Source organism: Mirounga angustirostris, unplaced genomic scaffold, assembly GCF_029215605.1.
Source record: "Mirounga angustirostris isolate CCGP_5_RB_7025 unplaced genomic scaffold, mMirAng1.0.hap1 SCAF_13, whole genome shotgun sequence".
Classification (NCBI taxonomy): domain Eukaryota; kingdom Metazoa; phylum Chordata; class Mammalia; order Carnivora; family Phocidae; genus Mirounga; species Mirounga angustirostris.
In genome coordinates, this window is record NW_026991721.1 from 94,976,062 (window position 1) to 94,988,038 (window position 11,977).

The 11,977-nt window shown below is 49.4% G+C and overlaps 1 protein-coding gene across 1 annotated transcript; it reads right to left on the reverse strand.

Annotated features, from left to right (window-relative positions):
• Nucleotides 1-575: 575 nt before the first annotated feature.
• Nucleotides 576-10,140, reverse strand: FOXR1 (forkhead box R1). Its single transcript, XM_045892885.3, has 6 exons — nucleotides 10,080-10,140; nucleotides 3,572-3,646; nucleotides 3,197-3,459; nucleotides 2,756-2,982; nucleotides 1,044-1,282; nucleotides 576-604 (listed from the first exon to the last, which is right to left on the reverse strand). Exons 1-6 carry the CDS (start codon nucleotides 10,138-10,140, stop codon nucleotides 576-578), a joined length of 894 nt encoding a protein of 297 aa, XP_045748841.1.
• Between the last annotated feature and the right edge of the window lie 1,837 nt (nucleotides 10,141-11,977).

Genomic DNA, 11,977 nt, shown 5'->3' on the forward strand with positions numbered 1-11,977 from the left:
GACGTGGTGCAGACAAACAGCAAGGGGGATGTGTCCGCATCTTGGCTCTAAGTTCCCACCCTTTGTTCAAAATGGTTACATGGAGAGGAGAATGAGGCTCGAACCTGACTATCCCCTTTTCCAAAATAGCTCTTTCCTCTCGCCCTTCTCACTGCTCCTTCTTGGCCTGCTCGGAGGGTCTGTCTCTCCTTCAACTGCCCCACAATTGATGTCTTTCCTTAGGCTGCTTCCCACTGTTCCCAGTTGATTACATCCCCTCCTGTGAGTGGCGGGCTGCTATGAGCTAGCATCTCCCAAGATTATTCTCATAATCCAGAAAAATGGGAGTGGCTCCAGGATCCTGAAGGGAGTGCAGTATTTTCTTCCTTTGAGGAAAGAAGAGCATGGGCTCCCTTTGCGGCACGCCAGGCCAATGGTGTCCATTTCCAGCCTCAGAGCTGACCCCCGCCCCCCGCCCCATCCCCATCCTCAGAAACCACACCCACACACACCCACACACACCCACACACACACACACACACCAGGCTGCTGCAGGTAACTTTAATAAGGGATGGGCTGACTCCTGCTTCTTGGATTTAAAGGTCAAAGAGGAAGGGCATCACATCTGTAAGAAAAAAAGAGTCAATGGAATCTATCTGCCCTCTGCAGCTGCTGTTCCCTCAGCCCGGACCATCTCACAGCAGATGATCTACTTCTTCTCCCTCAAGGCCCAAGTGCCACCAGGTCTCCAGAAAAAGGAAAAGCCTCCTTTGCACATGACCGCTCATACCATGCTTCTCTCGCAGCGTGGCCACCATTTCCCCAGGCTGCGGGCTCTGAGGCCAACTGCACCTCAGTGGTTTTTCCGTCCACCCCCTGGACCTCAAGGCCATGGCTGTGTGGGTGGGGTCCCACCTCAGGCAGGCACCACGCCAGGGTCTCAGGCCACTGCCATGCCCCCCCACCCCCACAGTGCGACCCAGCCTCCCTCCTGGCACACTCAGCCTCGAGTCAGGATGGCCGGGTCCCCTCCCCCGGGCCCCTCGCATGACAGGGCCTCTCACCTGGCTGGCTCATGCACTGCTGGATACTTTCCAGACGCGTGGAGGCCAGGGCGCGGGCCTCCTCTGCAAAGCGGCGGTGTCCCTCCTTGGTCAACTTCCAGAGGCAGGAGCGGGGCCGCACGCTGGCCCCAACCTGCATGCTGACCGGGACTTTCTCAAAGCTGTCTCGGAAACAGAGATTGTGACGGACAGTATTCTTCCAGCCTTCCGGGGCCGTCCGGAAAAAGGGGAAATGTTGTCTGTGGACAGGGAGGAATGGTCAGGAAAGGCACAGTTTCTTTGGGGGAGGCCCTATCTTGACGCTCTTGTTCTCCCCCAGGGCCCAGGAGCCCCAGCCCCTCTCTCACGGTGGAGAATGGCAAGCTGGCCCAGAAGAACGGCTCTTTGCTCATGGAACCTGTGGCAAAACCCCGCCTGGTGCGTTGCTTGTGCAAACCCTCATCTTTTAAACCCAGTTTATTGTTCCCATTCCCGGGCTCGTTTTCCTCCTTCCCTCTGAGGGCTCAGGACTGTGACTTGCGACGCGAACAGAGCAGAATCAGGCTAACCAACTCCTGCAAGAGGAATCCTGGTCAAGGAAGGACACCACTTGTGGACCAACATTCTGAGGCTCTCCTGCTAGAGGGAAAAGGTCGGAGAAGCTCCTCACACCCATGTGCACATGACTCTCAGAGCTAAATGTAAATCCCTTCTCAACTGGGCACCCCTGGCCCCTGGGGGTGCGGGGAGCTGTGGCCGGCAGTCTAGCCCAAAGGGAAAGCATGTGAGAAACTGCTGGGGAAACCAGACTTTCCACTGGAAAATCCTGACAGGGACGATGGGAGAATTTCTGACCCAGGTGAATTTATGTTTTAAAGAACTAAGATACGGGCGCCTGGGTGGCTCAGATGGTTAAGCGTCTGCCTTCGGCTCAGGTCATGATCCCAGGGTCCTAGGATCGAGTCCCGCATCCGGCTCCCTGCTAGGCGGGGAGCCTGCTTCTCCCTCTGCCTCTGCCTCTGCGTCTCTCTCTCTCTCTCTCTCTGACTCTCATGAATAAATAAATTAAAAAAAAAAAAAAAAAAAAAGAACTAAGATACAGGGGCGCCTGGGTGGCTCAGTCATTAAGAGTCTGCCTTCGGGGCGCCTGGGTGGCTCAGTTGGTTAAGCGACTGCCTTCGGCTCAGGTCATGATCCCAGGGTCCTGGGATCGAGTCTCGCATCAGGCTCCCGGCTCAGCAGGAAGCCTGCTTCTCCCTCTCCCACTCCCCCTGCTTGTGTTCCTGCTCTCGCTGTCTCTGTCTCTGTCAAATAAATAAATAAAATCTTAAAAAAAAAAAAAAAAGAGTCTGCCTTCGGCTCAGGTCATGATCCCAGGGTCCTGGGATGGAGCCTCGCATCGGGCCCCATGCTCGGCGGGAAGCCTGCTTCTCCCTCTCTCTCTGCTGCTCCCCCTGCTTGTGCTCTCTTTCTCTCTCAAATAAATAAAATCTTAAAACGGTTGGATTTTTTTAGATGTGGAAGGGAGTGGACGTGGATATCTTCCGGCACACAGGATATGTGGACACACATGTGGGGACACCCCGGAAGCAGCACCTGGGAAAGGAGGCCTGGAACACACTTATCCTTTCAGACCCACATGGTAAACCAAGGCAGCAGCCCAGGGCCACGGGCAGACTGGCCCTGGCCCCCTCCCCTCCCCCTCCTCACAGGGCCCCCCGGTTGGCACATACCGAGTGAAACTGTAGATCTGTTGCACGTTGAGGCCACAGGGGGAACTGTTTCTTAATGCCAGTGCAATTAGGTGGAAGTAATTGAGGGGGGGCCGGGACCAGAGCCTCCCGTCCTGGCTGTTGGCTTCCCGGAGCCTCCGACTCTGGAGGGGGGCCCTTTTGTGAGGGGACGGGAGAGCCACAGAGCAGCTGTCATCCTGGTCCTCAGCCTCCTCCTCTTCTGTGAGCTAGAGGAGCACAGAGTAGGAACTGGTCCTGACTCCACCGCCTCTACTCCATGGGGTGCGGTGGCAGGGACGGGGGGGGGGGGGGCCACCACCTGGGCTTCTCCCCAACCCAAGGGCGCACGCCTAATTTCTGAACCCATTCACCCTTGGTTAGCCCTAAGCAAACAGCCCTGCCTACAGCCCAAGTCCAGTCCACAGGCCCAGAAATTCCTACCTCCCAGGGGCTGGGGGAAGAGGCAAATGGCTTCCGCTTCCGAGGGGGAGACTGCTCGCTGGAGGAAGGCAGCGACCCTGACCCCGGCACTGTGGCCTCCGAGGAGCAGTTGGCGAAGTCTTCCTCTTGTGGGGGCAGCTGAGGGGAGGGGAGCGTGCTTGGCAGATCCTCCCACTTACGAGGTTCTGGGACCTCCAGCTTTCCAGGGGGAAACACGATGTTGGGGTTTACCCACATCCACAGGTTGGGCTCAAGGGCTGGGCCTGTGTGGAGAGAAAGGAGGTTGTGCGCTCACTGGCTGGCGGGGGGGGGGGGGGGGGGGCGCTGGGCCGCACGGCCATGCCGGAGAACCCACTCCCCCCTACTCACCATCACCATCATTATCAGGGCTGGCTGTTTTCTCCACGGGTACTTTTGGTGGCTCAACTATTCGGAGTCTATATCTGGCAACTGACAAAAAGAAAGTTAGAAGAGGGTCAAAACGTCCTAGGATTTCCACTGTGGCCCCAGGATCCTGGACCTGGAAGTTTCTCTGAGAGATGGCTGTGGGCCCGCCCCAGGGTGTTAGGACACCATATTTGACCTCTCTGACCTTCTCATTCTCCTCACTCCACACACACTGTCCCCTGAGCGATTTCATGAATGCCTGTGACTGGGACTTCAGCCACCATCTATCAACTCAGGGCTTCCAAATCTTTACCTCTAGCCCAGACTTCTCTGCTTGCCCGTAAATAGAACTGCCTATGGGAGGTCTCTACTATGTAGGCACTTCGAACTCAACATTTCTAAAACTAAACTCCATCTTCCTGCTCTACCTCCTGTATTCCTTGTTTCGGCAAGTGGCACCACCACCTAACCAGTCCTTCAGGCCAGAAACATGCAAATGTTCTTGACTTCTTAACTCTTCTCTTTCCAGTCTAGCTACACCCACTCAATCCCCAACTCCAGCCATAACCCGGACGGCGTTTATCTGCTTTTCTCTAACTTAATCCTGTTGCAGTGGGAGCATCTTCCCAAAATATCAATCCAATCTTGTCACTCTTCTGCTTAAAAACTTTCTGATGGCTTTCCATGAGGGCCAAACTGAAGTTCCTTGAGATAGTCTACAAGGCCCTGGCTCCTCATCAGTGTTGTCATTCCTCCCAGGCTCTCTCTACATCTCCAACACACCACACTCTAGATCCCAGGCCTTCCCACAAGCCGTTGTCTTTGCCAGAAACACTCTTCCCTTTTCCTGCTGCCCTAGTTAATTGCTAGGCACCCATCACATTTCTGGGTTTTTTTAAAAGATTTATTTATTCGAGAGAGAGGGAGTGTGAGTGAGTGGGGGGAGGGGCAGAGAGAGAAGGAAAGAGAATCTCAAGCAGACTCCCCGCTGAGCACCGAGCCTGATGTGGGGCTCAATGCCTCGACCCATGAGATCATGATCTGAGCCAAAATCACAAGTTGGGTGCTCAACCGACTGAGCCACCCAGGTACCCCCATCATGTTTCTGTTTATTTATTTTTTTAAAAGATTTTATTTATAGGGGCGCCTGGGTGGCTCAGTCATTAAGTGTCTGCCTTCTGCTCAGGTCATGATTCCCGGGTTCCTGGGATCAGGCCCCATATCGGGCTCTCTGCTCCACGGGAAGCCTGCTTCTCCCTCTCCCACTTCCCCTGCTTGTGCTCCCTCTCTCACTGTGTCCCTCTCTGTCAAATAAATAAATAAAATCTTTTTTTTTTTTTTTTAAGATGCCTGGCACATGGGAGGAGCTCAGTTTAACTGGATGAATGAATTTATAGAGGGCTAAGAGTATTTCAAGTGTGTATTAGAGCTATCTGCTCGGCACTATGCTGGCTCCTTGGGATTAGGGGGAACTATTTCCACCCCCTCCATGGGCCCCATGAGTGTCATCATATGGCAGTTGAATCTAGGTTTTTATCTGGAAAATGATGATACACTTTTTGGAGAACTCAGTAGTTAGAAAGGATGCCCATCACATTACTAATAATGTTCAACATAGTATTTGAAAAGAAGAAAAAGTACAGGTATTTTTTTTTTTTTAAGATTTTAGTTATTCATTTGCAAGAGAGAGAGAGAGAAAGAGTGAGCGCAGGCAGAGGGAGGAGCAGGCCCCCCCCTGAGCAGGGAGCCTGATGTGGGACTTGACCCCAGGACCCTGGGATCATGACATGAGCCAAAGGCAGATACTTAACCGACTGAGCCACCCAGGCACCCTGAAAAGTGGAAGAAGTAGAAAGAGATATAAAGTTGGAAAGAAAAAGACACAACTACCATTATTTATAGAAAAAAAGAATGTTAAGATAGAAACCATACAAAATCAATATACAAATTATTAGAACCAATAAGGGCCCAGCAAGTTTGCTAGATATAAGAACAACATACTAATAAACACTGTTCCTCCACAGTAGCATGAAGAAAATATACTAATAATTAACAATAATAATAAACAATAAAAATTATGTTATTTGGTTACAGTAGCAATCAAAATTATAAATTATCTAGGAGTTAACCCATCAAAGAATGAACTAGACCTTCATGGGAAAAAGATGCAATCACTATTTAAGGACATAAAAGTTCTGAATAAATGAAGACATGATACATATTATAAAGACCCCAACTGCCCTCAAATTAATCTATACATTTTATGCAGATATCATAATACCCAAAAATTAAAATGTTCTGCATAGTAAAATCACGAAAAACAAAAAACATCGCTAGACAATAAAATAAGCCAAAAAAGAAATTTTCAACTCATAAAGTTCTTAGCTCTCTTCTATATAGACAACCTTTCAGTTATTGATGTTGTAGGAGCTAACAAAGCTATAAATGGGCAAAAGATATGAATCAGTATTCACAAGGAAGGGATATCTGAATTACTAACAAGATGCTCTCAGCCTCACCAGTAATAAGAACACAATAAAATAATTAGATAACACTTTATATCAAACGGACAAGAATTATAAAAGCAGATAATACCAAGTGTTGACAAAGATGCAGGGAAATAGAATCCTTCCTCACATTGCAGATCTGAACAGCCACTGGTGCTCCCATACTGAAGGACTGATCACTACACCTGACAGTCTACTCCTGGGTATGTCTATTCAAGTCAATACAGGAACTTTTATGCTAATCTTCCTTGTTAGGATCAGTTAGGTGTAGAGACTGATTGATTCAACAAACAAAGAAACAAACTTAAAAACAATACTTCACCCATCGTTCCAACTAACTCCCTCCCAACTAGCCTTGGATACCATATCACCAATCCATTGATCCACGGTTTTGGAGTATGCTTTGGTAGAGCTGCATTTATTCAGGGTTGTGGTTTGGCCAAGGAAGTGTTCCAAAGCCAGCGAGGGTCAAAGGAATTGATAGTGTTTGCAAGAGAGAATATGTTTGACCATGGGATTCCAGGTTAAAGAGGGGAGACTATCCAGGGATGGAGAACAGTGAAAGGAACAGGGTCAACAAGTTGGTGATCTCAGGCGGATCAAAGGATAGTGCTGCTGTCGGTCTCCCTCCCTCCCTCCCTAGCACTGATGCTCTCATGTCTTCTCAAGGACAATGTTGGTTCAACCAACCACTCCTCTATTTACCGTTATTTGTGTGTGTTTCTGTTGGATCATTCTCATCAGCATTCAAGTATAATATTAATTCTCTCATCTTATTGAAAAGACCTTCTTTTGTCCCCATTTTCTGTGCCAGGCCACTGCACCATGTTTTTGCTTTCCTTTGAGGCAGAACTCCTAGAAAGAACCCCCTATTCTTTCTATCTCCACTTCCCCTCCTTCCACCCTTGAACCCTTGCCAATCAGGCTTTCATCTCTACCACCCCACCCAAACCACCATCATCATGGTCGCCAATGATGTCTGCTGTACTAAATCCAATTGTCGGTCTACCTCACACCTGACCTCACAGGGGATAGTCCTCTCATCTGACCACTCCTTCCTTGACACATTTTCTTCACTTGCTTCTAGGAGACCACGATCTCTTGGCTTTGATTCTCAGTGGTCATTTCCTTAATTTTGGCTGGTTATCTCTCTTCTCTCCAGTATCTTTACAATGGAATGTCCCCAGGGCACATGCTTGGTTCTTCTCTCTTCTCTTCTTCTCACTCCTTAAATGCTACCCACATACCAAAGACTCAAAATACACCTCCCTCCAGTACTCCAGATTTATATATCCACCAGCTTACTCAACATTTTTACTTGGAGATCTAAAAAGTATGCCAAACTCAGCATGTCCCAAACAGAATTCCTGATCTTCCTCCCTAAATCTGTCCTACCAGAAGCTTCCCCTGTCTCAGCATGAGGCCACTCCATCCTTTTACTTAATCAGCCAAAACTTTGGAGGAATCATGTTCTAATCTCTCTTTCTTACACTATACATTCAAATCCATCAACGAACCCAGATGGTTCTGCCTTCTCGGCCACCACCCTGACCCTCTAGCCTACCACCATCTCTTGTCTGGATTACAGTAGTAGCTTAGTCTACCGGCTTCTTACCTCCACGTTTACAACGTACTTTCAACACAACAGCCATAGTGATCTTTTCAGAATATAGATCATGCAGGATTAGTTACATAGTTTGCAGGGCCCAGTGCAAAATGAAAATGAAGGGTTCCTTGTTCAAAAATTAAAAATCTCTGGGACGCCTGGGTGGCTCAGTCATTAAGCGTCTGCCTTCGGCTCAGGTCATGGTCCCAGGGTCCTGGGATTGAGCCCCCCATTGGTCTCCCTGCTCGGCGGGAAGCCTGCTTCTCCCTCTCCCACTCCCCCGCTTGTGTTCCCTCTCTCGCCGTCTCTCTGTTAAATAAATAAAATCTTTAAAAAAATGTTTTAAAAAAAATTAAAAATCTCAAGACAGTGATAGCAGAACATCGAACCGAGTACCAGCCCCCTATGCAACCACATGGCTCACACCCTTGGGAAGCCTGCATCACGTCACTCCTCTGCTCAAAACCTTTCAACCATGCCACATCTTACTGAAAGTCAACCCCAAGGTCCTTAAAGTGGCACATGGGCTCTTCCGGATCTCTGCTCCACACCCTGTGAACTTCCCTCTGTATTTAGCTCTGATCCAGCTTTGCTGGCCTCTTTCCCGTGCCTCAAACACCCCAGGCATATTCCCTCCTTAGGAATTTTACCCTATTTCTTCTGCCTGAGAAACTTTTCTTCTAAATATCCTCTTGGCTCACTGTCTCACCTCCTTCAACTCTTTGCTCCAATATTATGTTCCCAAGGAAGCCCAACCTGATAACCCTATTTAAAACTGTGGCTGCCACCATCTCAACCCACAACCACCACCATTCCTGAGCCCTCTTACTGTGTCCTTTTTCCCCATCTTAGTTGTCACCTTATAACATACTATTTATTTTTTATGTGGACTGTCTGCCCCCAGTAGAATGTAAGTTCCATTTAGACTTGTCTGTTTCGTTCATTACCAGGGTCTAGAACATCGCCTGGCAAATTGGAGGTGCTCAATAAATATTTCTTAATCAACAAAGATATTGGAATTCGTTAGCATTACTTATGGTGGCAGAGAGTTGGAGACAATGTAGGTCTCCATTAGTAAGGAGAACTAAAATGCAAAAGGTAGTATATGCAGATGATAGAATAGCACCCAGCCATCAGAAATAATGAACCAGGGGTGCCTGGGTGGCTCAGTTGGTTAAGCGACTGCCTTCGGCTCAGGTCATGATCCTGGAGTCCCGGGATCGAGTCCCGCATCGGGCTCCCTGCTTGGCGGGGAGTCTGCTTCTCCCTCTGACCCTCCTCCCTCTCATTCTCTCTCTCTCAAATAAATAAATAAAATCTTAAAAAAAAAAAAGAAATAATGAACCGGATCTTCATTCAGCAACCAGAGTAGCTCTCAAAAACAATGCGAGTAGGCAGGGGCGCCTGGGTGGCTTGGTTAAGGGACTGCCTTCAGCTCAGGTCATGATCCTGGAGTCCAGGGATCAAGTCCCACATTCCGCTCCCTGCTCAGCAGGGGAGTCTGCTTCTCCCTCTGACTCTCCTCCCCCTCATGCTCTCTCTCTCTCAAATAAATAAATAAAATCTTAAAAAAACAATGCAAGTAGGCAAAAAAAAAAAAAAAGCAATGATCATTTAGTAAATTAAGGTCACCTATAAACATAAAATAACATTAAATAGTTCTCAAAGATACACCTATCTAAAGACATTAAAACAATTAGGGTAGATACAGGGGAGTGTGGGAGGTGAGGGAAGGTGGTGTGGGGGGGTGCATTGAAGGGGGACAACAGGTTAATCCAAGCACCTTGCGGGAACAAATGGCAATAATGTACCACGAACTAGGAGGTGATCACCTCCACTCTCCGCCCTTGAGGTCCCAAGAAAAAGTCCTCTTTTTAAAGACCACGACGGTCACCCATCCCTTCAGCAAATATTGAGCACCTCTAGGTGTCAGCCAACGTACTAAGAGGGGGTACAGCCTCGAACAAAACTGTTAAACTTTTTAAAAACCAGAACGAGTGAAATGTGTGTTGTGCCAAATGGCGGTAAGCGCCATGGAGAAGGGCCACGGCGAGGCCTAGAAGGTTCTGCGACGGAGGTGGCAGGCAGCAGGCGGGCGGATGCTGGGGCCGGCCCCGCTGCCGTCAGGGGGCTCTCGGTGGAGGCCTGCCTTGCCCCCGGCGGGGTGGGAGCAGGGTGGGAGCAGGGTGGGGGCGGGGAGGGGCGCCGGCCCGGCGGAGGGGTGCCGGCCCCGAAACCGCAGCCGGCTCCAGGCTCGCCGGCGGGACCCGAGGGTGGGGGCTGGGGGCCGGGGGGGGCGAGCGCCCCAGCGCCCCGCGAGGAGCCCCCCCACCGCCCGCCTCGCCCCTCCCCCCCCCCCCCCCCCACGGCGCCGGACACTCACGGTTCTGCTCGGCCAGGGGCAGGTGCGCCGTGGTGAAGGCCAGAAAGGACTCGTTGCCCATGTCCCAGTCCAGCAAGCCCGGGACCTGGCCATGGAGGCTGGCCCAGAGGTCGAGGTGTTGGAGTTTCAGGTCCACCTTCAGGGAGAGGAGAGGTCGCCCGGCAGGGGGTGGGAGACTCGGAGACACTGAGGCTGAGGCCTCGCACCACTTCCTCAAAGCCCCGGGCTCGGGCTCGGATCCGGTTAGTTGGCGCCAGCTCAGGTGTGAAGAGTCCCCAATTTGACGCCTTTAATCGCCTCTGGCCTCCACCGGCTCCTCTCTGCGACCTCTCTCCTCAACCCCTTACACTTTGATTTGGGGGCTTGGGGCACCTGAGGGTCCCGAAGGGAGGGATCCCAGGCCCTCTTCCCCCCCTGTATTTGCACAAAGCTCTGCCTGTGTTAGTAAGTTTCTCTACCAACACCACTGATGAATGATCCCATGATAGAATTAATAGCTACTTTCTAGAGGTTCTGATAGATTTCATGGCTTATGCAAGATCTTACCCGTAGTACTTGGTGAAGATAGAATTGGGGGGTGGTTTTTTTTTTAAGATTTTTTTAGGGGCGCCTGGGTGGCTCAGATGGTTAAGCGTCTGCCTTGGGCGGCGGGCATGATCCCGCGTCCTGGGATCACGGCTCCTTGGTCAGCCAGGAGTCTACTTCTTCCTCTGCTTCTCCCCCCAACTCGTGCTCGCGCACTCTCTCTCTCTCAAATAAATAAATACGATCTTAAAAAATGAATAAAGTTCGTATTTATTTATTTGTCAGAGAGAGAGAGAGAGCACAAGCAGGGGTAGCTGCAGGCGGAGGAAGAAGCAAGCTCCCCGCTGAGCAAGGACCCTGATATGGGACTCGACCCTAAGATTCTTGGATCATGACCTGAGCCAAAGGCAGACGCTTAACCTACTGAGCCACCCAGGAGTCCCAGGAGAGTGTTTTGTTTTTTAATTTGGTTTTTAAAGATGTTATTCATTTGAGAGAGAGAAGGAGCGCGAGAGAGAGAGTGCACACAGGGTGTGAGGGGAGGGGCAGAGGGAGAAGCGGACTCCCTGCTGAGCAGGGAGTCCAATGCAGGACTCCATCCCAGGGCCCTGGGATCATGACTTAAGCGGAAGGCAGACGCTTAACCGGCTGAGCCACCCAGGTGCCCTAAAATTTGGTTTTTAATCATTTCAAATGTACAGAAAAATCCCAAGAATAGCATAAAAATTCCTGTATACCTGAATCCTATAATTCACCAATGACACCAAGTATTAACATTTTATCACATTTTAATTTTTCTCTCTGTATATAAGACATTTATTGTATTTTTCTGAACTATCTAAGAGTAATTTGCAGACATAATGCCCTTTACCCATAGATACTTCACTGGGTATTTCCTAAAAACAGGGATATTGGCATATATAACCAGAAAACCAGAAATGAGACCATTATCAAAACCAGAAAATTTAACATTGACTCAATACTATATTTAACATACAGATCCTATTAAAATTTCACTAATTGTCCCAATGACGTCCTTTATATAAATTTGCTCTCTGGTCTAGGATTCAGGTCAGGCTCATGCAGTGCATTTCATCTTCAAGTCTTTTGCTCTCCTTTCATCCCAAGCAGTTTCTCAGCCTTTTTAATCTTTCATACCATTGACATTTTGGGAAGAGTACAGGCCATTTATTTTGTAGAATGTCCCTTAGTTTAGCTTTGTCTGATGTTTCCTCATAATTAGACTTGTGCATTCTGGGCAAGAATATCATATGAGTGATGTTGCTTCCTTCTCAGTAACTCACATCAAGAGGCACACGATGTCAGCATGTCTCATTATTAGTGATGTTAATTTCAATCACTTGGTTTATCCA

What these genes read in the sequence shown, in the direction of transcription:
- FOXR1 (XM_045892885.3), bottom strand. Translation starts at nt 10,140, where the DNA reads ATGGGCAACGAGTCCTTTCTGGCCTTCACCACGGCGCACCTGCCCCTG. An exon ending in GCCCCTGGCCGAGCAGAACC is followed by an intron (nt 3,647 to 10,079) that starts GTGAGTGTCCGG and finishes TCTTTTTGTCAG; the next exon opens with TTGCCAGATATAGACTCCGA. An exon ending in CAGATCTACAGTTTCACTCG is followed by an intron (nt 1,283 to 2,755) that starts GTATGTGCCAAC and finishes CCCTGTCCACAG; the next exon opens with ACAACATTTCCCCTTTTTCC.